This window comes from Passer domesticus, chromosome Z (assembly GCF_036417665.1).
Source record: "Passer domesticus isolate bPasDom1 chromosome Z, bPasDom1.hap1, whole genome shotgun sequence".
Taxonomy (NCBI): Eukaryota; Metazoa; Chordata; class Aves; order Passeriformes; family Passeridae; genus Passer; species Passer domesticus.
In genome coordinates this window covers 10,079,322-10,105,712 of record NC_087512.1, presented here as the reverse complement: position 1 = coordinate 10,105,712, position 26,391 = coordinate 10,079,322, and the positions used below count along the sequence as shown (strand labels likewise).

General features: G+C 47.6%; 1 protein-coding gene across 10 annotated transcripts in view; it reads left to right on the top strand.

The window, feature by feature from the left end:
- Positions 1–22,930, top strand: part of LOC135289387 (myosin-IIIb-like) — a 35,275-nt gene extending 12,345 nt beyond the window's left edge. For 8 of the 10 annotated variants that reach the window (XM_064402935.1, XM_064402938.1, XM_064402943.1 and 5 more), the window contains 16 exons: positions 539–650; positions 1,898–1,944; positions 2,240–2,305; positions 2,590–2,709; positions 3,598–3,683; positions 3,932–3,979; positions 5,498–5,545; positions 5,720–5,811; positions 6,981–7,112; positions 7,461–7,576; positions 7,903–8,102; positions 10,007–10,096; positions 10,938–11,103; positions 11,411–11,683; positions 11,909–11,982; positions 13,065–13,867. In XM_064402935.1, coding sequence (XP_064259005.1) covers positions 539–650; positions 1,898–1,944; positions 2,240–2,305; positions 2,590–2,709; positions 3,598–3,683; positions 3,932–3,979; positions 5,498–5,545; positions 5,720–5,811; positions 6,981–7,112; positions 7,461–7,576; positions 7,903–8,102; positions 10,007–10,096; positions 10,938–11,103; positions 11,411–11,683; positions 11,909–11,959 — 1,647 coding nt within the window. In that variant the 3' untranslated portion in view covers positions 11,960–11,982; positions 13,065–13,867. Of the gene's footprint in view, positions 1–538; positions 651–1,897; positions 1,945–2,239; positions 2,306–2,589; positions 2,710–3,597; positions 3,684–3,931; positions 3,980–5,497; positions 5,546–5,719; positions 5,812–6,980; positions 7,113–7,460; positions 7,577–7,902; positions 8,103–10,006; positions 10,097–10,937; positions 11,104–11,410; positions 11,684–11,908; positions 11,983–12,650; positions 13,868–20,814 lie in introns of those variants that run through there. The other 2 variants (XM_064402937.1, XM_064402936.1) reach the window with 2 other exon arrangements.
- Positions 22,931–26,391: the final 3,461 nt, after the last annotated feature.

The window sequence follows — 26,391 nt, the reverse complement described above, 5'->3', positions numbered from 1 at the left end:
TTTTTTTGCAAATACCTGGGAACACTGTGTAAACAGCAGGGTAATTAATGTTTTGAAAGTGGAGGCAGTTATTTGCACATTCACTGGTATCTAAGCAGCTTGAGATTTAGCATTATTGCATGTAACTTTACTGCCACCAGTATTAAAAGTGTTGGTCCACATTAAGTTGAATTGATTGGAGATAATTTTCAGAACAGGAGAAGATATGACAATTTAGGTCATTGTAACTTGCAGTTTAGCAATCTAATCTCAGCACTGTTGACTAAGTTATTATTTGTGACGTTTGTTATTACAAAAATTAACATTTAACATTTAAAAGGCAGATGTCTCAGTGTTATGCTGCACCCCCATGGTTCTGATGCCTCTGGCATGTGCATGGTTTGGTTCCTGGCATCTGAATGGGGTGCATGTGTGTTTAAAGAATTCATGTGCAAGCCAGAGTAGAATCAGTTTAACCCATGCTCAGCTCCTGGCAGGCTGTGGAAGGGGCATTTACAGCCAGCCTGCTGTCCTTAGTGACCTGCTGCCCTTTCCCCAGGTACAATATGCTGCCAGGGGCTTTCTAGAGAAGAACAGAGACACCGTGCCAGCCAACGTCCGTGGGCTCTTCATCAACAGTGTCACCCCCTTGCTCAGCGTGCTGTTCACAGGCAAGTCCTCTGCACATCCATCACAAGCCAGGGCCCACCTTGGCAAGAGTTAAGTGTGGGCATGAGGCTCCTGTGTTTCACAGAGGGTGTTTCACAGCTGGCAGCACCAGGGGGACTCTGGGGGTGCTGCAGCCTGCAGTGGAACTCTCAGAGCAACATGTTTATTCCCTGCCATGGAAAGCAAGGCAGGTTGTATCCCATTCCAGAGAATTAGCCACCACTCAGATGCCTTCCCATCTTCTCAGTGCAAGACTGTCTCCACTGGTCCTTTCTAAACATTCTGTTCTTTTCTAGAAATGAAGCTGGTCAAGATCAGAGATTCTAAAAATGGAGCTTCACAAATTGTTAAAAAAACTCTCAGGCCATGCATTACTTTTCTCCTACCACTTTTCTCCCCTTTTTCAGTTATCAATAAACCTTCAAGGCTTCTAATTCAATTAAAAAATTAGAGAAAGGTTAGGTGGATACTTCCTTGGAAATTGGCTGGCTGAACACAGTGCTTCTGGTATAGAAATTTTGTAATTTTTTGGTCCCATTCAGTCCATGCCACTTTCTGGGATTTATAAGAAACTGATTAATTTAATTTCTATTCTTCTCTGTGTTTTTCAGCTACTTCTCAGGACTATCTTTCTTCATTACCATTTTTGCATTGTTACTGAAGCTACTTAGCTTAGTGCCAACCCTTTCAAAGTTCATAAACAGCAGATACAACCTGTTCTAAGTTTGGTTGTCCAGTCTGGGCAATGGCTTTAGGTGCTAAACAAAGGGTTTGGTCCAGATGACCTCCAGAGGACACTGCTAACATCATTTTGTGTGATTTTATGACTCACATGAAGCCATTACACAAGGGTGCACAAGATCCTTTAGTAAATTAAACTTCCCTGGTTTTCTCATCCTGTCAGTGAATTAGTTAAACTGTCTGACTTTAAATAACCTCCTGAGTTCTGTAGGTGAGCTCCCAATTTGCTGTCTGTGCCATTTTTTCTGCACTGTTAGATGGCCATTGATGATAATTTTATTGAAAGTCATTTAGGTTTATTTAATAACCTGATTGTCATGACTTCTCAGTGGCAGAAATTAGTAATGCCTGCCTTGTGTGCTTCATACAGTAGTTCCACGTGTTGAAACTGAACACCCTGTGAGTCAGTGTTTGTAAGGATGTTTGTGCATTAAGTGAGGTTTGAATGTTTATCATCCCTAGTGCATTTCAAAGGTACAAAATCAACTAATTGTCTCTGTTCTTCCAGCCACTATCTCCAGGACAGGGACCCTGATGCCTCATGTGAAAGCCAAGGTATTGCGTTTCAAGTCCACATTGCAATTGATAAATATTACCTGATAAACTGTCTGAAAAAGGGCAGGCAGAAGTTGGTTTAAAATAAGAGCAGACAGTAATCAGCTTGTAACAGTTTCTCCTTTGTTTTTTACCATGTTTTATGCTTGCTTCTGCCATTTATGTGTTTAGCTTGTCTTCCCTCCTGTTACATCCATTCTCCCTGGTTTTTTGCCATTGCCTTCCAGCAGTGCTCTTTGGCTGTCAATCAAGCACTTCTTTCTATGGCTGATCCTTTGTTTTGGTCTGGTTTCAGGTCATACCAGGAGCAGATGACAAGTTCAACAGCACACGGAAGCAGTCTGCTGGGGCTCAGTTCCGGGTACAGTACTCCTGCCCTGAGGTGCCCCTGAGATTAAATGATAATTTGATCACTGCTAATACCACTGCACTGCTTCCAGAGTGCTAAGCATGGTTAAATCAGACATTATGTAGACAGGGGTTTTCCTGATTGCCAAGCAGGGCTGATCATGGTGGGGTGGGCCCAGCTGTTGCCAGAACCCAGGAAGTTTCTGTGGGGTGTGAAAACAGTTCTTGCTGCAGGATGTTGCACATGTGGCAGTGCTTTGTCTTGATGGGCTGTTGATCTTCCTCTGCCCTTGCCAGCATTCCCTGATGGTGCTCATGGAGAGGATGTACTCTGCCAACCCACACTTTGTGCGCTGCATAAAGCCCAACAGCCAGAAGGAGCCAGGTGTGCTGGACAACCAGGTGGTGCTGCTGCAGGTGAGCAAAAACAGTGTCCTTTACAGAACACTGCCACATCTCAGTGGGAGGGCAGATTCCACCAAAAGGCTGTGAAAGGTGACTCAGTTGAGTCTCCCCTTGCAAGAGAAAGAGTGGCCACACTTTATTTATATATGTGTAGAGATTCTGAGTACTTGGTCGTTTTTGTGACACAGACTGCTAGGTCCAGATTTTGCAGTCTTAGATCCCTCTCATTTCTTTTTCGTGAACGCAATGAGATGTGCTTGTAGGGCACTAGGATTCATCTTTGTATCCCCCCTGGATGGGACTGGTACAGACAGTACTCCAGAAAAATTGCTTCCCAGAGGAGACTGTTCTCACCCATCAGCCAGGGCAACTCTGAATAGAAACCAAGATGGAATTGCTTTGATAGGATCTGAAATGCACTGATATGATTTTAGTTGGATATTCTGACAGGTCTGAGGTATAGATGCCTTAAAGAATACTGAAAATGACTGGAAGAGTTCAGAAAGCTCAGCATCCTCTTCAATGTATATAAGAAAGGATAGGATTAAGAGGAAGTTCATCCATGCCTCAGAGTACTTCTGTGTCCAGATTTGGAAATATGAAGCTATCCTCTAAGGGACAGAAGAAAAGCAGTACCCATGGCTGGAAGGTGAAGTTATTTCAGTCATTGGTTTTTATGGTTTCCAACTTCTAACTCAGAGTGGTTAATCATCAGAGTTGCAGGATGAGGTAATTTCAGTTCTTAACCAAGAAAAGGTTTTCAGAAAAAAAACTTTTTCATTTTGAACTGGAGAAGTTTAGGGCTGAATGAAGTAATTTCTGCCTGCAAAGGAGCAAAACCAATGTCATAATGACCTGTTTCTCTTTGTTTCTCTGATCCTCTTTGTGGTGCTGCTTCAGCTGCGGTACAATGGGCTGCTGGAGACAATCCGTATCCGAAGAGATGGTTTCTCCTGGAGACCCTCCTTTGAGGAATTTGCTGAAAGGTCTTTTAAAACCTCTGAATATTCCTTGTTAGATATTATTTGGGAAATTACCCTGATAACCAGATATGGGCAATGAATGAAAGAGTTTCTTCAAAGTTCATGTGGTCAGAGGTCATGGGGTTATTTGCTGTGGGAGGCTGAGTGGGAAAGATAGTGATTTGTTGTTGTTTGCTGTCAGGGTGATAGGGATCAGCTCAGCCCATCAAGGATGTGGCTTTTATGTGTTTGTATTCGTTTGTTTTCCACAGATATGGAATTCTTCTAGTTAAACCTGGTGTCCCCCTCACAAAAGAAAGGTAGGAACATTAACTTTGTTGTCTGCAGTCTGGTTTGTTTTTCATAGGCTTTTAGTCAGAGTAGCATAGAAAACCAAGTAAAAGGGACAGAAAAAAGAGGATGGGATTTTGTGGTGATGGGGAACACAGATCCCAGGCAAGGACATTTAATGTTTAAAAAACATTTGGTACCGTGATTAATTAAATCTTTCTTGAATTGTTATGTAGCAATTAAATTCAATTGCTGTAACATGTTGTTGTGCTGTGAAATGAAAACTGACCTGTGTATTTAATTTGGGAGTGACAATAGTGGTCAGGGCTGTCCACTGAACTCAGCACTGCAGGCACTCAAGCACTGCTGCCAGGGTCCTCCACAGGCTTTTTCCTGATGGCCACATGGGAGAAGAAGATACAGACAATGCTGGACAAGCAGCCAGCACTGAATGTCTCGCAGGCTAAAGAATATGTTTCTAAACCAAGAATTTTGTCTCTGTGCAGACAAAATACACCATCGGCACTTTTAGAACCTGACTGTTATACATATAAACACCCTTCCAGCTCTGCAGAGGAGCAGGGTTTTACCTTGCCAGCGTTTTCCCTCCTACATCTAGGGCAGCCATTCCCCACCTCCTCTTCTCCACTTTCCCAGCCTCTCCTTCCTGCCAGTGTCAACTGTGATTGATAGTGAGAATGAATCATGTAAAGAAACCAGCTGAGGGGTTTTTTTAGTCATTTAAGAAAAGGGTTTGAATGACCTCCTGGAACAATTCTCTTCTGGCAGTAGCTCCTCCTGCCTTCACAGTGCTTCCTTGAACTTCCTTATGCTTCTGAATAGTAAGAATTTCAAACCCAACTGAGGTCACAAGAGAATCTCATAGATGGGGGAGAGATTATTGTGAACAGGCGGTGTGGTGTGTTTGGAGGCACAAAAATCATGGGATGCATTTCAGAAAAAAAATCCTGTGGATATGGATTGTGGTGCTGTGGAAGTTGGCAGAGATAGAAGGAAAATCACTTCTGCTTTCTTGTGTGAGATATTAGCAAAAAGTGCCACTATGATTTCACAGCCTGGATTAGCAGGAGAGAGAGGAAGCTGTCTGTGTGTTGCAGCTAGAGCTGCTTTCAGTTCCAAGTGTCAGGGAATCTTTCCGAGTGACCCAAATTTTATCACTGGAGTCTGCAAAATGAAACTGGAATTGGAAAACAGACTTTCTCCCTGAAGTCTTGCTGTGCTGACCTTGCAACTTGTGTCCTCCAAAGGGCTTGGAAACAGAATGAGGAAAAACACTTCCGAGAATAAAATGGGCTCTACAGAATTGCCTCCCAGGGAGTTGAAGTAAATCTGCCTATGGGAATCCCTCTGCGGATGTTCTTCCCAAATGTGATCCTAGCTGTACCTCAAGCTGCATTACAGACTGACAGCCAGTTTACTGACTATTGGGAATTGCTGAGACATTTTATGCCCCTTTATGTAACTAAAAAAATTGTTGTTCACTTTGGGTGGAAAATTATTTATTTCACTTTTTTTGTCTCTTTCAGCTGCTTGGAGATACTGCAAAGTACAGAGCTGAAAGGCTGGATTTGTGGGTAGGTGTGGATCACTGCTCTTGGGAATGGGAAGCCTAAGATTTTACATATGTAATCTGTCACCTGATTCTCTTTAGGGAGAATTCTGTGGTTGCAGGAATGGGTTTTTCAAAGGATAATGGATAAAAGTTTAGACAGCGTTTCTCACTGCATCTTTCTCTTCCAACTTCACAGAAAGTCTCGACTTTTCTTTAAATATTGGCATCAGGAACAGCTGGCAAAGTATGTGGAGCGACTGGAAAGAGCAGCAGTTATCATACAGAAAGGTGAGCACTGGGACAGGAGGTGATCTCAGACCAGGGGAAGGAAAACCTTTTGTGCAGTCCCTAATCCACCTTTGCAGAGGACAGAAGGGTAGGGCAGGTGCCATCTCTATGTCAAGACCCTGTGAAGTCAAAGTGCTTATTGCAAATGCCCATTTTCCCAGTGCTCATCCTGAATCAGGGAGAGTCCTCAGTACCAGCCTTGGAAAGGGAAAATGTGTGCAGGAGAGCTGGGCTGAGCAGGGCACGCACATGATTTGGCTGCATCCTGAAGTCTGGCTCACTGTCCTCTGGAGTAAGGATTGTGAGTTTTGTTGAACTGGGGAGAGGGAAATGAATGAAGCAGATCTCATTGCTGCTTTCAGAGACAGAAGAGGGTGGAATTTTGGTCTGGTTTGGTTTTTTCCTTTCCACATGGCATCTGCTCTAGCAGCCGATCTCTTCAGAGCGGCTGCGGGCAGATTGGTACTTCCCTTTGCACAGGCTACATGAGGACTGTGCAGCCAGGAGGAGGAGGCTGCTTAGCCTGCTTAGCTCCCCTCTGTTACACTTCTCTTCTGTATGGGTTGTTGCACTGCTGGAGCATCTGAGCAACTCCCAACTGTGCACTATACAGTGTGACAAACATCAGACGGTCACAAGCTGTGCGCTCTTGTCATCTAAGGGGAGCATGTGTGGGTAGTGGGAAATGAGAGGGTGCAGCTTTCACTTCATGTGTTTTAATAACTGGGAGAGTAGGTGGGATCACACAAAGTCTAATGCTCCTGTGAGCCCTGCGTTGGCTGCTTATGGGGAAGGTTTTCCTGTGGGCTGGCATCAAGGAAATCCTGTCTCCTTCTTGGTGTCTAGAAGGACAGAGAGATGGATGGTTAACAGGCCCTTCTGTGAGGCTTTCTTTTTAGGTATTCAGTGCCCTGGCATTAGAGATGAGAGCTTAGAGCTGTAATTTGATTTCTATAAATCTGTGATCTGGCAGCTTAGAGAGTGGAAGTTAGTTCTCACAGGCTTTTGGCTACCTGCTCACAGTAGAGCTTCCATTGCTCTTTATTAACATGATTCAGGTGTTGAGGGCTTTGTACTGAGTGAAGGACTATCACCCAGTGTTCTTCCCCAAGAGAATTACAAAGGCATGAACAGCATTTATTTTCTAACCACAGCTTTTATCTGAACAGTTTTTAGAGGATTCAGATGCAAGAAGAGTTTCCTAAAACTGTTGGCTGAGCTGAGAGCTCAAGCACAGCGGCTACAGGAGGAGGCAGAGAGAGAAAAAAAACAGCAGCTGTCACTGGCAACTGAGGCCCAGGGTGAGTTGTTCCCACTCACACTGACCCAGAGCATGTCCACTGGTGAGGTGATCACCTTGAAGTGCTGTAAGCTCCAGGTCATGATGGCCTGCCCTGGGATGGGAATTCCATCGGTGTGGTGGGCAGGGAGCCAATGATGTTTCTGCTCTTTGCAAGTGTGGCATTGTCTGTGGGGAGCAAAAGCAGCATAATAAAGGTAATTTGCTCGGCTGTGCTGGAAGGAGGGCCAGGCTGTTGTTTTACCACATAATCCATGCAGCAGAGCCTACCCCATTCCTGGGCCTGTGAAGAATAGATCTCATGGATCTTGGATGCTTGAGTTCACCTATTTATTTATTCTTGTTGCAGAAAGAAACTCCCTTCCAGTCCCCATGCCACGAAAGAGGCGCCCTCAGTCTAGTCCTCATCCTTCTGGTCAGTCACAGCAGCCACCAGTGCCACGGCCACGCAGCAAACTGACAGAGGTAGCAATACTGGCTCTGCTGGGGGGCCCTGAGCCAGGCGTGCTGGTTCCCTGCTCCATCACCTCCTGCATGCACGTGTTCTCCTGCATGCAGTCCCAAGAGAGTGTTGTGATTCTTGTTATGAGAAGTGTGGGTCCTGTCCTACTGTGGTTAGATAAAAAGCATGGTCAGGACCTTTGAGGAGCTGAAAGCAACTTTTAGTAGTTGGTGACTGATCATCTCTTAAGGGACTCAGGAATGGCATCACCTGCCAAAGTGATCTCTTCAAATGTCCCCTGCTTTTGACTTTGCTTTCGTCCTGACTTTCCCTCTCTCCTTGCTTTCAGTCCACTCCTTTTGATAACTTCTTGAGCCCTGCTGTGCCTCCTCCTGTTCTGGGAGCTGAGGAACAGACTGGGGAAGAAGCAAAAATGAGGAAACTCAAGAGAGGAGCAACTCTCCGCTGGTTCACAGAGACACAGGCCCAGAAGGTCATGCAGGATGATGGGGCCTTTCCAAGCTGGCTGCATGGGATGATCAGTCGGAGGTAAGTACTCTGGACACAGTGACCACAGGTAGAAATCCATGTGTCCTTAGGACTCTGTAGGTTGGATTGGTCAGGAAGGAAGTGGAATGGAAATGGGAGTGACCAGCATAACTTTTCCCTTTTAATCTGTGAGCATCAAACCCTTAGTGGAAAGTTTGGGAGTCCCTGTCACAGGCTGTAAATGCTGAAATTTTATGTAGGTCCATGGAAAGACAATGGAAACTCATTGTATGTAAGTCCACTGGGTCCTTAAATATAGATCTTGTGTAGGGATGGGAGGCTTGTAAAGGGAAGAAATATGCACATGCACTTTCCCTGTTCTGGACCATTTGCAGAGACATGAAGATGAATTTTTGGGTTGATTCATTATGACTGTTTTTTGTATTTCAGTATAGGTCAGGAGAAGACCCCAATTTACAGCAGGAGAATATAGAATTCAGCTTACTTTTATTTTAAATAGTATTAAGAGGGGCTTTAGTGAGTAGTCAATGGCAAAACTCCACCAAAGCCCTCTGATAAGGAAAAGGAAGTGTTTTTGTTGATACCTCTGTCTGTCTAAGGAGGGTGCAGCATAGCTGGCATTTGCTTCTACTTAGTCTGGGAAAGATATTCACTAAGCCCTTCTTTCTTATGGAGCTGTTTGCAGGACTTTGTTTAAATGCTTGAAGTTTTTTTCTCCCAGGTTTGCCTCACACTTCTCTCTCTTGGCTTAGTCAAGCAGTGCTTTCTGAGTCAAGCAGTGGCATAATCAGAGAAGTGCTGATTATGTCAGTGATCAGACAGGAGCAGGATGGCATTATAGTCTCACCTGTGTGCAAATTGATCTGTGGTGCTTCACACTTGTTAACTGCCAGTATCCTGTAACTGGTGGAATTTCTTTGTTGCTGCTGTCTGAACACCGTCATCATCTTGCTCGGTTTCTACCTTTTTTTTCTGTTGAAACTGCAATTCTCCTTCAGCCTTATTAGATCTACATTCCTGGATTTTTTCAGGCTGTCAGTGTGAACGTTTACTCAGAGACATTACACACCACATTGACTTGGTAAAGGACACTACAGTAGCTCACAGCTCCCTGGTAGATGCAATTAAAATTTCTTTTTAATTTTTTCAAGATAGTTATTGAGGCCCTAATCTGTAGTAATGCTTTTGTCCACAGATGAAAGAATGTAGGAGAGGAATTAGTGTCTGGAAGACAAAACAGTCTAAATTCAAGTATAGACTAGCCATGAGCACTGCACAATGAAGGACGTGGCAGATCCTTCCCAAAGACACTGGTGCTTAAGCAGAGACTTAAGTTTTCACACAGCAGTGTAAGCTGCCTTCATGGAATGCAGCAGCCAGAGCAACCCCAAACTGCACTGGTGATTTGCAGTCACCTTTAGCCTGGAGCAAGGCACATGACAAGCACAAAGAAGAGCTTTGTCTGTTAGGCAGAGAAGGGGAAGACCTCCTTCCAGCAGGAAGTTTAGAAAGCCAGAGGGTATTCTAAGACAGTGTTTTTCCAAGGTGCTGGGCTTACCCAGTACCCCACAGCATCCTGAATTCTTCATCCCTGGGCCATAGGAAGCGCACACATGCGGAGGTTCTTCATCTCAGTGATGCTTTGTGACATGCTTGGGGCTGGAAGGCAGCTGTTGCTATTGCACAGTCAGACTGCTGGAGCAGGTTTGGAGCAGCCCTGCTTGGAGAGGCTTTGGCTGAGAGTATGATGCTTCCTCAGCCTATTAGTTCCTCCTGCACCACCAATCTGAGTCAGGAGACCTGTTCTGTAGCCAGGAGCACATGGGGCAGATGCTGGGCTCCCTGGGACACTGCTGGGCTAGCATATGAGCTAGGATGCAAATCCCAGCAGTGTGGCAAGGCAGCTGCTGGCTCTCTGCTGAAAAACTCTTTCCTGGTTCCAGGGAAGCTGAAAACTTGCTGATTGACAAGCCTTTGGGTTGCTTCCTTGTTCGGATCAGCCAGAGCCGACCAGGCTACATCCTGACATACCGGTAGGTAATGGGCAGAGGAGGCTCAGGGGAGACATTATTGCTCTCTACAACTCCTGGCAGAAGCCTGTAGCTAGATGGGGGTCAGCCTTTTCTTCCAGGCAGCTGGCAGCAGGACAAGAAGACACAGCCTCAAGCTGTGACAGGGTAGGTTCAGGCTGAATGTCAGGAGGAATGTCTTCACAGAAGGGGATGTCAAGCACAGGAACAGGCTGCCCAGGGCATTGGTAGAGTCACTATCCCTGGAGGTATTTAAAAAGTGTGTAGATGTGGCACTTGGGAACATGGTTTAATGGTGGATTTGGCAGTGCTGTGTTCAGGGTTGAACTCTAGAATCTTAAAGGCTTTTCCATCCTAACTGATTTGATGAAACTGAGCACTGCATTAAATTCTGTGATCCTGGAATTCTGCAGTCATAGAATTCTTGAATTCTGTGATTCTCTATTGAATTCTGACTGGAGGAGATTACCTGCTTCACAGAGGAGTCCAGTGAGGATCATGTTCAGCCTCTCCTGTAGTGGGTGCCTCAGAGATTGCAGTAGCAGATGGGATACTGCAGAATCTGTCTCTTACTGAAAAAATAGATCTGTTTGTGGGTGGGGTGCTGTGGCTCCAAGGATAGAGGTCCTGCTTGGGCTGTACTCTGTGGCTGAGAGGGCAAACCAGGTTGGAGGGAGATAGCAGCAGCTATGAGCCCATGTTAGCCCTGCCTCTGCGTGGTACTTGTTAGTGAGGATCCTGATCACAATCGGCTTCTGGAGACCACGGAGGGGGGGAAGCAGGAGCCAGGTTCTGACACGCTGAGGCCGCCATGTCCTGACTGTTTCTGTCCATCCCTCCCCAGGGGCGAGGGGCGCTGCAGGCACTACATGGTCCAGGCGCAGCCCAACGCACGCTACGTCATCCTGGGGGAGGACCGGGCCCACGCCTCGCTCACCAAGCTGGTGCGCTACCACCAGCACGTGGGCATCCAGCCCTTCATGGAAATACTGACTGTGCCCTGTGGCCAGGTGAGGACCCGGCGTCTTCAGTGGGGAAAGAGCAAGGGGCATGGACTTGAGTGAGTGGCTAAAGACGCTGCAGCAGCATCTCTTTTGTGTTCCTGCTGAGGCGTGTCCCGTTTTGGCCAAGCAGCTTGGCTGCTTCTGCAGGCGCTGGGAAACGCTGCTAGCTGGGGAGTCCTGGGATGGGGGAGAGGCACTGGCAGATGATAACACCCTGCTGCCCCCTGATTGTCAGCAGTGGACACAGGTGGGTATGTTCAGTGTGTGTGAAGGGTCTGCAAACCACTGCTGAATCCACTCCTCCTTTCTCCAGAAAGGTACTGAGAGCCTGAATTACAAAAATCTGGAGAATCTCACACTGAGTTCACCAGCAGACAAGGAGGAGACCCCTTCAGAGAAGCAGTCCTGCCCCTCCATGCTCTCCAGTGGCACACCTGCTCTGCAGTGGTTCAGGAGAGCCAAGAATTTCCAAAACCAGCAGACCCCAGACAAGAGTAGAGCAAAGCCTAGCTCTGGAGAGAGCAGCCAACGAGCCTTCCCTCGCCTCCGCTCTTCCATACGCCTGGCAATGCAGGAAATCCAGCAGGTGAGCTGGGGGATATCCTCTGCTAAGCCACAGTCCCTCTGGGACATGTGGAATTTCCCTGCCCAGAGGCAGGAGAGAGGAGGTTTCCACAGGTAGCACTTGGTTTCTTAGCTCCTGGGTTATAGGTTTTATTTGGTGGTCTTGGGATCAAGACTGTATTCCTTGGAATATTCCTTGCCAGCCTGTGCTCCCCTGCCAATGCTCTTTCTGTGCTTCTCACCACAGTTCACTTCCACTCCCATGAACATGTCTAGAGAGGGGAGCTCACTGCACTGAGGACGTACAGCCCGGCTGACACGGTAAGAGGAGGCGGTGTATGATTGCTCCTTCCTGGGAAATGGAGGAGCAAAGGAACGCTTCCCTTCATGTTCCACCTGTAGCATCTCTTGGCCACAAGCTACATAAGAAATAGAGCAGGAGAAACAGAGAGCAGCAGCCAGCTTCCATCCCAGGACTGCACAGAGACCAGGGAACCCCGGGAAAATCAGCCTGAGTTTGGGTTCCCAGCAGCTGTGGTGCACGGTATAATGGCTTGCAGTACAATGGCCAGGCTGCTGGAGGGAGCTCACAGTTTGTTGGAGGGCTGGGGCTGGAAGGACAAGGGCTACCAGAATGCATGCTACAGCAGCCAGCTCCAGTGGCTTCCTGGGGTGGAGGGGCAGTGGTGCTGGGGAGCCCTGCAGGGTGGCAGGGGCAGCGAGCTGAAGGCAAGGCTCAAAACAGGGGAAAAGGCAGCAACTTTGTTGGGGTAAAGAGGACTTTCTACAAAGTCTCAGCAGTGGAAACACAGCTAGCAACTGAGATTGTGATATGGTGGTTGGGTGATAAGGGTCTGGCGTGGGCCAGAGGCCTTGACTGACTCTGCCTTGTCTGAAGTATCTGGTGGATGTGCAGCTCCCCTGTCCCAGTCAGCTGCTGAAGGCAGCTGGGAGCTGTAGTGGTGCTGTAATTCCTTCTTCTCTGGCAGGATCTTGGTATGTGTCAGCTGAGCATGGAGAAGGATCAGAACACCATGCCTTTGGCTACTGACCCACTGCAGGGCTTCCAGCCACACACCAAGATTGCCAAGTTTCCTGCTTGGTTCTGCTCCCATGCTGGAGCAAACCTTTTAGCTGGGGCCTGTCTTGTCTTTCTCTTCATAGCTGAGAAAGACACGAACTCTTCAATAGCTGAAAAAATCCTCTCCCTGAAGTATTTGGCTTAATTGCTTCATTTCTCTGTGTCCCGTTCATTGATGTACCCAGAGGAGACTCCCTGTGTCAGAGGTCAGGCAGAAGAAAGATAAAATACAGGGATCTGCATAGATAAGTGCAAGCTTGTTGTACCTAACTGGAATCCTTTTGTGCCCTCAAGTGAGTTGTGTTTCTTGACTGTCTTCCAGGTCCAAGTGGCTCAGACCTGTCCTCTTCCAGTGCTGTTGGGCCTTGCCTAACAGTGAACACATCCAGAGATACAGCAGCCTTTTTCCTTTTTTTAAATATTTTTTTATTTTTATTTTTATTTGCTGCAACCAGCTGGCCCTGTGCTTTCAGAGAGGGCTGATGCAGAAGTTCACTTTCCCCAGCACTGAAGCGTATTGCGACTGCAGTATCTGGACCAGTTTGATCCTGGCAGCAGGGAGAGGATGGGAGCAGTCACACTCTGCACAGACCCACAGTGCCTGACTGGCTGTGTGTCAGTACTGCAGTGCTCCTGGAGACTCCTCACCTAGCACTGTGAATAGTCACAAACTGGGTATCTCCCAACAACCTGTTCTGTCACAAATATCTGATTACCTACCTCTTTCTCTTTCAGTATTCTCTGGTTTGGTCCTGTGTATCTGCTGCTCTGGGAGCCAAGGGAAGTTGGGCTTGGGCAGTAAAAAACAAAACTGAAGTCCTTTTGTTGAGTGTGGAAGCACTCGAACAGAAGCTAAGACAAGGTCAAGAAGATCTTTCTTGTAAAGGGGATTCACTGCCCTTGCATCAGTGTGCTGGCACACTGTTCCACAGTCCTTAACCAGAGCTAGTCAGGGAATCATTGGTGAAACCCTCTCACTCATCCTGGCTGAAATCTCTACAAGTCCAGGCTGGACAGCGTGCTGCTTTACACTGAGGGTGGGTAGAGGGCTTGGAACATAAAGGACCATACTACTTGCTCTGTTTTTCCTACCTTTTAGAATAAATCTGGGGTTTTTTGCCTGTATGCAGAAGCTCAGTGTTTTCTTTGTTGTTACCTGCAGTCAGTTCAGCCACAAATGGCAAATAAAAGAGAGCAGCTCACACCTCTGGGGGTAACCATGGGATCATGTGGAGTGTCTCAGTGGAGCAGCTGAAGGCACGTGGAGCACTAACCCTGGCATACAACTGCTACCTGTAACAGCCACTTCTCTTGTGCTTGCTTATGCCTGAAGTACTTCTGGAGTGCTCCTTACTCCACCTGTAACATCTCTCCTCCCAGCCAGCCTTATTTCCCTGTGGCTCTGTTTCCCTGGCTCTGCTCCGAAGGACAGCCAAGCTGCCCACCCCACCTGCCCCCTCCCTGGGAGGCATGGCTGTGTCCAGGCTGGTGCTGTTATCAGTGTGATACAGGGTGTGGGTTGCAGTGTCTCAGCACTGCCTTTAGTCATGGGGCTGTTTCTCCTCCCTCTGCTCTGGTGCTGAGCAGTGCTGGATCACAAGGCAGCGCTGCTGGCTGCAAGACAGGGAAGCAGGGGCTGTTCTGGCTCTCCCCAGCACTGCCTTGCAGCATTAACACACCTTTCCTCTTCCTTATGTTGGGTTTTGGCAGCTGCTTTGAAGCTGTTCAGGAGAGAACTAGTCCAGGCAGTCAAAAGCTGCTGTTGCCAGATTCTTCCTAGCTGAGCCCAGAGGTGTTTTAGCTGGGCAGCCTTGGCTTCTTTCCCAGTGTTCTTAGTTTCCTCCACCATTGGGCTGCTGGGAAGCCTGCCTTCTGGGCAGGACATAGAACCTCTTGTGGTCAAAACTTTTCTAGGAACTTGTGCACTGGGGCTGAGACATGTATGAGAAATGCATGTCAGTAATGAAGTCCCTCAGTAACTCTTTCCTAGTTCCTGTGCCAAGAATATGGTGCACGCCCAGGGCTAGGAGCCAGCTGCAGAACAGCTCCTGTAGCTTGGCATGGATCCTGCTAAGCCAAGCAGGGTGGTGAAGAGCTCTTCCCCAGCAGTGCCTCCAGTTCTTCCTGGGTGCTGCTGCGGGCACAGGTCACAAGCAACAGTGAGAGGAATGACATGGTGGGGGTCAGGATGATTCCCTGGTAGGTCTTCATGGCACATCTGGCAACATTCCCCAAAGCAGAGCAGATCAATCACAGATTTCTGTTGCTTCTGTTGCAATGGTGCAAATTGAATCACCATGTGTGCAGCCAGGAGCCTGGCACAGACCCAGGCAGCACACCTGTGTTGGCAGGTCAAGTCTCTCTCACATCTGTTACTTCTGCTTTTTCTGTGACAAGGCAGGAGGGAACCAAGGGAAGAGAGGGTGCAAAGCTGCTGGTCAGAGGAGGTTATGCAACACAGATGACATTGGCATAATTTCTGCAGGGCTCTGGTTTGCAGAGTCATTAGCAAACAGCCAGTGCCCTGCCTACACGCAAAGTCTAGCCAAGCTTCTGGAGAGCAGCGTGGCTGGTGCTGGGCTGTCATGGGCACAAATGTGTGCCAGCAGATGGGAAAAACTGGAGGAAGAGCTGGGAATACAATAGGCTGCTGAAGAATAAAGTGCAGATTTGATATCTCGGCTGTGGTCTTTGCCTGCATGCCCCCAGCTGATGGCCAAAGTCAGCACTGTGTGAAAGCTAAGAATCAATTTCATCTTCTCACTGAAGGTGACCTGTCCTGTGAAGATAAGCTGTGAGAGTCAGATTGTTCAGCCTGGAAAAGATGAGGATCTGGGAGACTTTATAGCATCTTCCAATACCTAAAGGGCTACAAGAGAGTTTGAGAAAGACATTTTACAAGAGGCTGTCATGATAGGACAAGAGGCAATGTCTTCAAACTGACACAGGGTGGGTTTAGATCAGATATCGGGAAGAAATAATTTTCTGTGAGGGTAGTTGAGGTGCTGAAACAGGTTTCCCAGAGAGGCTGTAGATGCCCTGTCTCTGAAAGTATTAAAGGCCAGACTAGATGGGCAGTCTGGTCTAGTGGAATGTGTCCCAGTCTATGGCAAGGAGTTGGAACAAGATGATTTTTATGGTCCCTTCCAAGCCAAGCCTTTCTATGATTCTATGATCCAATTATCCATTGAAGAGGAGCCAATACATGAGCAGCCCTAGCTCATTTCCCACAGCAGCATTTTACCTCATGGCACTTGGAGAACTCTGTCTCAGAAAAAAGCAAAGAATAAATCATGTAAGCCAAGGTGGGAAGACCTTTCCTGATACATCATGCTAGTGTATGATGTACATGTTCAGCTAACGTGTGATGAAATGTATAGGATTTATGAGAGAGCAAATACCAGCCTTTACTGGGCTGGGTGAGCATGGCAGCACCCTGTGCAGAAGAGAGTCAGGCAGCCTGTGGGTCCCGTGAGACTGCATTTCATTCCCCATGGGCCTTAAGCTGAGCTCTAAGAGGAAGGACAGGAACAGAAACACAGGCGTGGGAAGCTGGGAAGAGCCAGCACACAGGAAGATGGGAAGAGCAGCAAGAAGGATTTGCAATCTTCAGGAATGAGAACTGGAAGTGCTCCTCTGGGCCTGAAGGCTTGGGATTAATTTTATTTCATAATCTGGGTCTTAATAGTCATCCCCCTACACTCCTTCTCTCTAACTAGTGTTTCATACCATCCTTTAGAGAGCTTCCCTAACCTGCTTCATTGTTTTTGCAGAAGGGTTTTGTGCTCCTTTTGTTACCTCCCTCTATCCTTTGCATTTGAATGATCTTGGCTGCAGACTTTTTGGCCAGTCATCTCCGGACTAAGATCTACTCCAGGTTAGTCTTGTCCTGCCCAGACTAAAACTCTGTCTTGCCTTTGGCCCTTGAGGTATCTGGCCAGCAACTCTCCACCAGGCTGGCTGAAACAGAAATTTTCACCTTCCTTCTATTCTCAACATTTCCTGTCCTTTTTTACAGTTCTGGTTTTTCTCCTCCTCTCCTCAGTCTGGCCAACATCTCTGATGTATATTTGAGTTTTAGGAATGGTTGTAACCCAAGCACTGGTATGGCACTTACACTCTTTTCATGAAGGCAGCCTTCATGTTGTTTGCTTTCTTTCTGGGCAACTTTATAGAGTATGTTGACATGTTTCCTTCCCCAAATGTGTCTTAAAGACCGATTTGGCCAACAGCCCAGGCAAGGGCTACTCCACACTACCCTTAGCCTCACTCCAGCCAGTGTCAAGTGACCATGGAGTGTTGTGACAGCCTCTCTGAGATACAGTCTTTTCCTGTCTTCCAGCTAACTTTGTTATCCATACCAAGTTCCCGCATGGTGTGACTTTGCTGTGCAACAACATTTGGGATTGGCTGCTTGGCAAGGGCTTTGCATATCAGCTTGCTCCTGCTGGTGCACCACAAGAGCACAGAAACCACTGTGAGGTTTAGGGGACAAACCTGTGCCAGATTCTGGCTGTGAAGGTGGCCAGTGGGGTGTGGTTGGAGCAGATGGAGGAGCAGTGTAGGTATAAAACCCCATGTTTTTAGCAATCTTTAATACAAATTAAGCCCTGCTTAATCTTTTTCTGACCAAGGCATCGTTTTGCCTAGTGGTCCTTGTTGGGTTGTTCTTCCATAAGAGAATCTGATTGCCTTTGATCCATTCTGCATTGTTTTGCATCCCAGAAGTCCTAGTTAATTAATTCCCCAGACTTACAGAGTCACAGAGCAGGTAAGATTTGAAAGGACCACATTTGTTCCAGCCTTCCTGTTCAAGCAGTGTCACCCTAGAGCACTTTGCAGAAGATTGAGTTCAGATGGTTCTTGAATATCTCCAGTGAGGGAGACTCCTTAATGTATAGTAAAAGAGTACTTAAATTTGCTTCAACCTGTTATGTAATTTCTTAATTAATATGCTTTTGTTCCTGTACAGTAAAACAAAAAAAGTAATCATTTCCAAATTATCTCAGTCACTGCAAATGGTTTTTCGACACATCAGTTTGTCTCCCTTGGCTGTCTTCTTTGTCCCATGCACTTGATTTTCCCTTTGCCCTTTTCCACTTCTTCTTTATTCCACTGTCCCTTCTCTGAGAAGGAAGGGAGAAAACCTGTAATTGATCCCCAGGCCACTTTCCCAGTTGGGGATAACTGGTCTGAACAGCTTTGCACAATTATAGCTTCTCTTTGTAAATTACACCTACCCACACTTTAATTTTTCATTTTATTTTATTATTTAATTTGTCTTTTTATCCCCCAGCTTTCATTCTGAGATCTTGCTCTTTTTCACTACACTGCATTTTTCAGCTTCACCATCAAAGTTTTCCCCCTCACTGCTCACACACAGACCATTTATGAACACATCAAAAATCACAAGCCCTAGCACAGATCCTGGTAGGACACACTGGTGTGTTCCATTTTAAACACTGACCATTTTCCATTCATTATCTTCCGCCTTGCTGTTAACCATGGGAATAAGCATGTTGTGGAGAAGAGCAGTTAAGGACATTTGGTGAGGGATCTTTCTGAAAATGTTTTGGGCATCCAGTAATATCCATCTGTACAGCCACATTAATTAAACTGGATTCCTCATTCCTTTAATGAGTGAGACATTACTTTTTTCTGCTAGAGTGGGATTCTTTCTTCCCCTTTAATCCCATTTTTCTATGTGCCCACAGATGGTATTCCATGGCACTCTCTTGGAATTCCTCCAGAGCTCTTGGATAAATGCCGTTTGTATAGTTTACTGTTTGCGTTATCAATTTGTTTTTAAACATATCCTGCTAACTGCTTTCACTTGAATCATCTGTCCCTCCACAAGGAGATTGTAGGATGGAAATTTCCCTTCATTCCTTGTTGGTGAGAATTACTCATTTTGCTTTTGGCTGGGCCTCTACTTTCTCTGAATGGTCTTTCACACCTCTGTTTTGCTATTTCTGGCAAGCTTCCAGGGTGAAAATGTTGGGGTTTTTTCTCTCATTTGTAATGGTTTGGTGGTTTGGGATTTGGGGGGTTTTATTTAGTTTTTCAGCTTATCGCTCTAACAGACTGTTATGGTTTTCCATTTCATTTGTTGTGGTTACTCTTCTTCAGAGAATTGCTGAAGGTGTTGAAATATCCTCAACAGGGTGAATTGTCTCTTCCTATATGTCTTATTTTCTCTTTCACATGCTAATTTAATTTCTCAGAATTTGGAGTTTCCTGGAAACCCATTACATAATCCTTTCAGCCACACTTTTGCCAACCTTAAACACCACTTCAGATTTCAGTAGCTTCATCCTGAACTCTTTTAGAGCCACTTTGGAGGAGGACAGAACATGGAGAACATTTCACAAGGGCACGTAGAGATAGGACAAAGGAAAATGGGCTTTAGAGGAAAGAGCATACATTTAGATTGGATATTAGGAAGAAATTCTTTACTGTGAGGATGGTGAGGCACTGGCAGAGGTGGCCCAGAGAAGCTGTGGGTGCTCCATCCTTGGCAGTGTTGAAGGCCACCTGGATGGGGCTCTGAGCAACCTGAGATAGTGGAAAGTGTCCCTGCCCATGGCAGGGGATTGGAAATAAATTACCTTAGTGCCCCTTCCAACCCAAACCATTCTGTGATTTTACAAAGCATGCAGAGAAGGTGCAGAATTAATGCCCCATGCAGCACCATGGACCTGAGTCCAGCAGCAAAGTTATGGTAACTCTTCAGCCCCTCCTGTGGTATAGTCACACTAGCATGAGGCTCTGGGCATTTTTTGCTATCATCACATATTGGGAATGCTGCACATTTCCAGCAGAATCTCTGGAGGAAGCACAGAGCATCTGAGGCTCGCAGCTGCTCTGGACAGGGCAGGGCAGGCTAAAAGATTTTCAGGTTGTGTTTTGGTCTGTGCACTGAGTTTGCCTACCGTGTCTGGCCTCAGCTCTTTGTATCACAGATCCTGGCAGCTGACAGCCAGGGGAACCCCCTGTGTACCACAGGTTTTGTTCCCGTAGCCGTGTTTGGCTTCCAGTCAAGCAAAAACATTTGACAAATTAGGATGTTGGAAAATTAGTAAGAAACACCACACTGTCAGGAGACCTGCAAGAGAGTTTCAAAGTGTTTCTCCTGCTGCTTTTGTGCTTTGGAGGTGTCTGCCAGCAACTGAGCCCTGCTGTGGCTGGTCTGGCAGGCGTCAGCTCAGCTGCTCAGTCCCTGCCAGAGGCAGGGATATTGGCTGGAATGACAGCAACAGCACAGCTGAGGGCCTGCTGAGCTGAGAGTGCACCAGCCTCACCACGCTGTGGGCACTGTGCTGGGAGGAGAGCAGGGGGACAGTGGCAGGTGCTCCAGGAGCTCTGCACAGCCCAGGGACAATGAGGTGGCTTCTCTGGAGGAACTGAGGCCGTGACTTCAGGCAGATCCCAGCTGGGAATAGGCAGTTATCATCCCATCTTAAGGCTGTAAGAGATAGCTTGTGTCTCTGTATGCTTACAAGTTTGCTGTTATCCTGGATGAAGATTGAGGGGGAATGGACTCCAATCTTGATGAGTTAGGTAATGGAAAATATTTACCAGTGCAAGACCCAGAAATGCTTCTGTAGAAACCAGCCTGGGTCCAGCATTGTCACTGCTGATCCACAGCTCAGCATTCCTAACACAAGCCATTTCCTCAGAGCTGGTTTGAGGTGCCCACTGTGCTCTCTAATGTCAGAGCTGGGGCGGGGGGTTGTTATCATGGGTGCTCTGCACCACACTGCTCACATCAGCCTGGAGCTACCTCTGTGTCTTCACATCCACAGCAAGGTTAATTTACAAACTCTCCTCAAACAAGGGAGAGTTGGAGTTTCGGAGGGGACTTTGTATTCAAGATAGAGCTGGAAAACATAACCCTGTGCTGTAGCCAACAACTTCCAGCAACATTGGTCTATAGCTTTCACCTGCAGTTCTCTTCTAATTTCATCCAAATTTGGGCGCGCCTGCTCTAGTTCTCAGTATCTAAATGCAGGACCTCTATCCCTAGTTCCACTTCTCAACTAAATTTTTCATTCCTCTCTAACCTGTCTTAGTGAAAGAAGAAATGGAAATTCCCTGGAATCATCTGATTTCTTTGAGGAAGCATCACAGGACATGGGAAGAAGCATGTTTGTGCTGAGGGCTCCAAGAAGAGGTGCCTTTTTTCCATTTTTCCTCAAGATCAGTGCAATCAGCTTGTCTAGTGCACGCATGGTGTGACTGTGTGTAGCTCCTGTGCTCTGCTGCAAGCACAGGCCATTCCTCTGGTTCTGGGGTGAAGGAAACCTGGCTGCTTTTCATCCAGATGGCTAATGGCTGGGGCAGGGGACAGCGCTGCTAACACTGCATCAAAGGCTTAATGAATTCCAAAATCATGTGCTCCACGTGACAGCACTAATGCTTCCCTTCAGAGGCTCATTTGGGATTTGGTTAAAAACACATTTTCCTGACAAGTTCCCAGAGCTTGTTACTGCTCTTTTGATCCTGTTATCCCCTCATGGTCCTGCTGCAGGAGGCAGGGGCTGGGTCTCCATAGGGCTGGGCACTCTGTGGGCCCCACGGCTGTCTCTGGGCATTAGCCTTGCCATGGGCACCAGAGCAAGGAGAGCAACTCAAGGAATCACAGGGAACATGGGACTCCAGACTCTGTGCTGCGAGTTCCTCGGATTTTTTGCTGGGGCTTGCCTTGTCCGGTTTTTCTCAGACAGATTGTTGCTGTCTGTAGAAGATACAGTTAGAGAAAGAGGCTGCTTTGCAGTTTAATAATAAATGGCCCAGGTTTCCCTGCAGCATGTGCAGATGACTTTGCAGTTGTTCAGGTTTTGTAATAAGCACCTGGTGTTTTATGCCCAGGATGGCCAAACTCGGTGTGATGTGAAGCTTTTCTGCTTCCTCTTCTCTCACATATGTATTAAATATATGTTTATATTTTAAATTATCACATTTTTCTCTGGTCTTTCAGCAGTTTTGGTGATTAGCATCTTCGTTCAATGTTACCTTCCTATTGGTTTGCTTCACACTGACTTGGTACACTTTGTGCATGGTCAGATTATGCTTGATCGAGTCGTTCCCTGCCTCTCTCAGCCCAAAACTGCCCAGTTGCTCTTCTTTTGCCTCCTCTATATAAACTCTAACCCTTCCTGTAAGGGCTGCTGCCAAAGGAGATGGCTGATCTAGCTGGGCTTGTGTAGGAGAGGAGAATCTACTGTTTGCAGAGTTTTTCTTTGGTAGCTGGGGATTGTCTTTTGTCTTTAATTTTATAGCATGAACTTTGACTTGGCAGAGTCCTCTCTGTGTCATCCTCTTAGGAGGTGAAGAGTGGAGCTTTTTGGATGGAAGAATGTCAGTCTAGATCAAATGCAAAAGATCTTCATTGCTCTTGAGTCTTTCAGAACAGGAGTGGATATAGCACTGAGAAGTGCTTCTGCAGGGAAAGGTAGATAAATTGGGGCAGTAAGTCACAGCCCTGTGATTGCCCAACTTAATGACACTTAATTTGTTGTTGCTAAGTGTTTTGCTGACTGTTTTTCCCCTTGTAAGAAAATGGGATCTTATGTGTCAGACAAATAATATGCTGCAAGACTATGCGGGATACGGAAATTATCTGCATCTGATGGAATTAAACTGTACTCTCTGCATTCCTGTTGTAATTATACCTGTTAGAGAGGAGCCTCTGTGTAACACAAAGGTCTAATTAAACTGCAGCCAGGAAAGAACTTGTCCGTTCATGGTGTATCAAGTTCACAAGAGACCACAGAACCACTTGGCCAGAAGTCTGTGGTGGCCCAGGGGAAGGCTTTCATGTAGTCCTCACATAATGCAAGGCCTCCAGCCAGGTGGACTCTGGGGGTGTGTTGGCTTTGCTGCTAACCCTTGGCTCATCCCACCTCATTTTCTGTCTTCTCAGACTGTCCACTTGAGACTTGGATGGTGCCTCAGCCTCTGCAAAGTGCCTGGGGCTGCCCCCGACCTGGGGACACTCTCCTTTCCTGGTGGCTCTGAGCAGCAGCGGGAATTGGTTCCTCTCTCCTGCACTGTTCAGAACATCTGCCCTCCTTCTGCTCCCTGGGCAGCCGGGAGAGGCTGCCTGCTGTCCCTCTCTCTGCTGGGAGCATGCTGCTGCCAGGGCTGCACAGCCCTGTGCTCTGCCTGGGCTTTGCCACTCTCCTGGCAGGTCGGGGCAGATGGACACTGGTGTCCTGCAGAGCTAGGGCTTTTCTCATGCTGCCCTGAGGTCTTGCACTCCTGCCTGAGGCAGCAGCTTTGGTTACACTACACGCTGTGGGTTAGTACATAGTGGGGTAGTACACTGCACATTGTGTTGCAGCACGCTCTGAGCCCAACACACAACACATCCACAGAAGCTCATAGAATCACAGGAGAGATTAAATTGAAAAGGAAAAAAATCAAGGTCATCTCTGCCATGGGCAGGGGTGCCTTCCTCTAGACCAGGTTGCCCAAAGCCCAGCCAGCCTGACCTTGAGTAGTGCCAGGGGTGGGGCAGCCACAGCTTTTCTGTGCCAGCACCCTCACTATTAGAAACTTCTTCCTCATATCTAATGTAAATTGACCCTTTTTCAGTTTTACACCATTGCCCCCAGTCCTATCACAACAGACCCTGCTAAAAGGTTTGCCCCTCTCAGACCCAGCAGTCCCTCTAGCAGTGACAAACTATCCAGGAGTGCCTGGTGCCTTCTGTTAGCTTCTGAACCAAGGGTTGCCTGGTCTGGAGCACGTCAGCAGCAAAACTGATGCTAAAAAAAGCCACGAGAGGTTATGAAGGGTTTCAGGCAAAAAAGTACTGGGAGAATGTTGTGCAGAAAGCTGCATAGGGTCAGGTCCCCAGCTGCTAGACGAACATCTTGGGAACACTCCTGCTGCATTTTGCTGCATCACCTTCCACAGGCATCACACGAGTCAAGAGCAAATGTGACTGAAGAGGAGATTCAGGAACAACTGGGTCAGAGACCTGCAAAGGCCAGCTTGCTTGGTAGCACCACTTTGGTGAACTGTTGAGGCAGTAGAAAGATTTGTTAGGGAATCCTCTACTTCTGCATGGGGCAAAAATTATAGCTGGTCTGTAACACCGCAGTGGGCAATAGGTAGATGTCCCCAGACTGAGCTGCTTGTCCCTGAGGCACCCCAAAGCCCTCCTGCTCCAGGAGTGCTTCCTGCAGCCCAGGGGCAGTGCTGCTGGGTAACACCCCTTTGCCTTGTGCTGTCACCAGCCAAAGGCACGGATTAAGGTAGTGAAGGATCCTGGTGCACGTGATACCAAGGTCCTGCCAGGAAACCCAGGGAACAAAATGACTTTTCCAGTGCACCTTCATCAGGCCATGCTCCCCTCATGCTCCACAGCTCAATGCAGAGCTTAAGCCCAGGAAAACCAGGAGAGGAGCATGCAGGGAGAGGCAGAACCAGATTGGGAAAAGCAGCAGCTGACTAAGAGATGCTGTGGTGAATTGAGACATCCTTGCCTCCTTGTCACAGTGTCCTCCCAGGAGTGATCAGCACCATCCCCCTTGCACAGCTGTGAGTAGGAGTGACAATAAGGCTCACACATGTCCCTGCTGCCCCGCACCCGTGTCCTGCTCCAGCTGCTATCCAAATTCTGGGCTGCCCCTCTGCCTTCTTTGAGGTAGGAGCTCTTCAGCAGCCTTGCAAGGGCCTCCCCAGGACCTGAGAGCAGCACGTTTCTATAGGCTTTCCCCACGCTTTTTGCATCTCAGCTCAGACTGTGCTGCTGATCACGTCCACCCCAACACCCCGCTGGCAGAGCTATCTGTGGGTTTTATCGCCCAACAATGCGTGCAATGTTATTGTGCTAAAAAGAAAACAAAGCCTAATCCATTTTAAATTAAAACAGTGCCCCAATGTCATGCATCTGATGCAGACATGGTCTGGCAGCACAGTCCTGCTGGCTCCCAGAGGCTTCACCCGAGAGGTGCTGGGCTGCTCACTCTGTTCCCAGCAGACATCAGTCACAGCCTTCAGGCTGGGGGGATTGTTTTTCCCAGGCCCCTCTGGCCTGAAGGCCCTGGGCTGGCCTGTCTCCTAAAATGCTCTGTCACTTATAGGTGGAGCACTGCCATGGCCAGAAGTTAGCAGCAGACAGAAACCAAGGGAGACAGAACTGGGATCTTCCTATGGAAGGAAAGGTTGATGGGAGAAGAGGAAATGGCTTCAAGTTCCACCAGGGAAGTTATAAACTGGATATTGAGAAAAAATTCTTAATTGAAAGGACAATCAAGTGATAGATGACACTGCCCAGGCTAGTGGTGGAATTGCTGCCCCCAGAAGTGCAAAAGCCATGTAGATGTTGGCACTTAGGGACGTGGTTTAGTGGAGGATTTGTCAGTGTTGGGTTAATGGGTAGATTCAATAGTCTTAGAGATCTTCTCCAGCCTAAATTATTTCATGATTCTATAGTGGTATAAGGCTACAATAGAGGCTTTGCCAGGTCTGGCTTAGGATTTATGAAGTCTCAAATGAACTTAGGAGGGGATGAGGGTGCTGGTCCTTTCAGTCCAAGAGACCATTTTTTGGCTGGACTGCTTCTGCTCTAAGAAATTCATTTCTGTGGTGGTGCCTCACATCTGCGTTTGTCACCCAGCAGCATTAGAGTCTGCTCAGGAGGCAAGGCTGGCTCTGAGGGTGCTTCCCAGCCAGGACTCTTTCCCAGCCCTTCTCCATGGTGACTTTGTTTCCAGCTGATGTGTGCATGGCTATTGGCCACAGATGCACACAACAGACCTGTGGTGCCCAGACTGGGTTGCATGCTTGGAAATGAGAATTTCTGGCTGTGAGAAGCAGTCTCACCTCCACCTTTTCTTCATCCCCAATGCTGGCAAGATGATTAAAGTTTCATCCCATTGTGATGAAGAACATGTTGTGCCCTGCTGTGAAGAGCTGTTTGGCTTGTTTGATATACAGGTCTTTTATGTTTGCACTATTGTGCAGCAGTCACGGGTGTGGGCTTTGCTTCGTGGCCATCACGTGGCAGCAAGCCCTGCCAGTGGAGGCTCTGGCTGCAGGTCCCTCCTGAGATCCCTGCCTGTCTCACCTATGCTGCTTGTCACTGCATGCAGCAGAGCCTGGTCCCCGTGTGCAGCTGTGGAAGATAAGGACTGGCAGCTGCTGAGGAGACTTCAGACCTGTTAGATTTTTGTAAGCCAAGTGCCCATGAGTAAAACCCCTTCTGTTTGCGTGCTGCATCTCTCTGCATCTGACCAGTGCCCTTCTGCCAAAGATGCGGCCCCTGCCCCGTGGCTCTGTGTGTGCAGCTGGCTCTGAGGCACAGAGAGCTGCTGGCAGGCTGCAGCACCCCCGGGGGATGAGCTGGGCTGGGCTGGGCTGCACTGCCTTGGGGGCGTCTCTCCAGCATATGCTAGAGCCTCATGATTTCCATGTGTCTTTCTGGGTCTCCTCTCCTCTGTCACAACCCTGCAAGCACCATTTGTGAATCTGACTTCCTTTTCCTCAGCCTATTTTGCCAGCTCATCTGTGACAGGCATGATTCTTAAGAACAGAGGTGAAAGAGTGCATTGACGTCCCTTGACCCCGGGATATCCTGCTACGTGTTAAAGAGACATATCTCATCTGTGGGCTTCCACACAAGCAGGGCCAAAGAT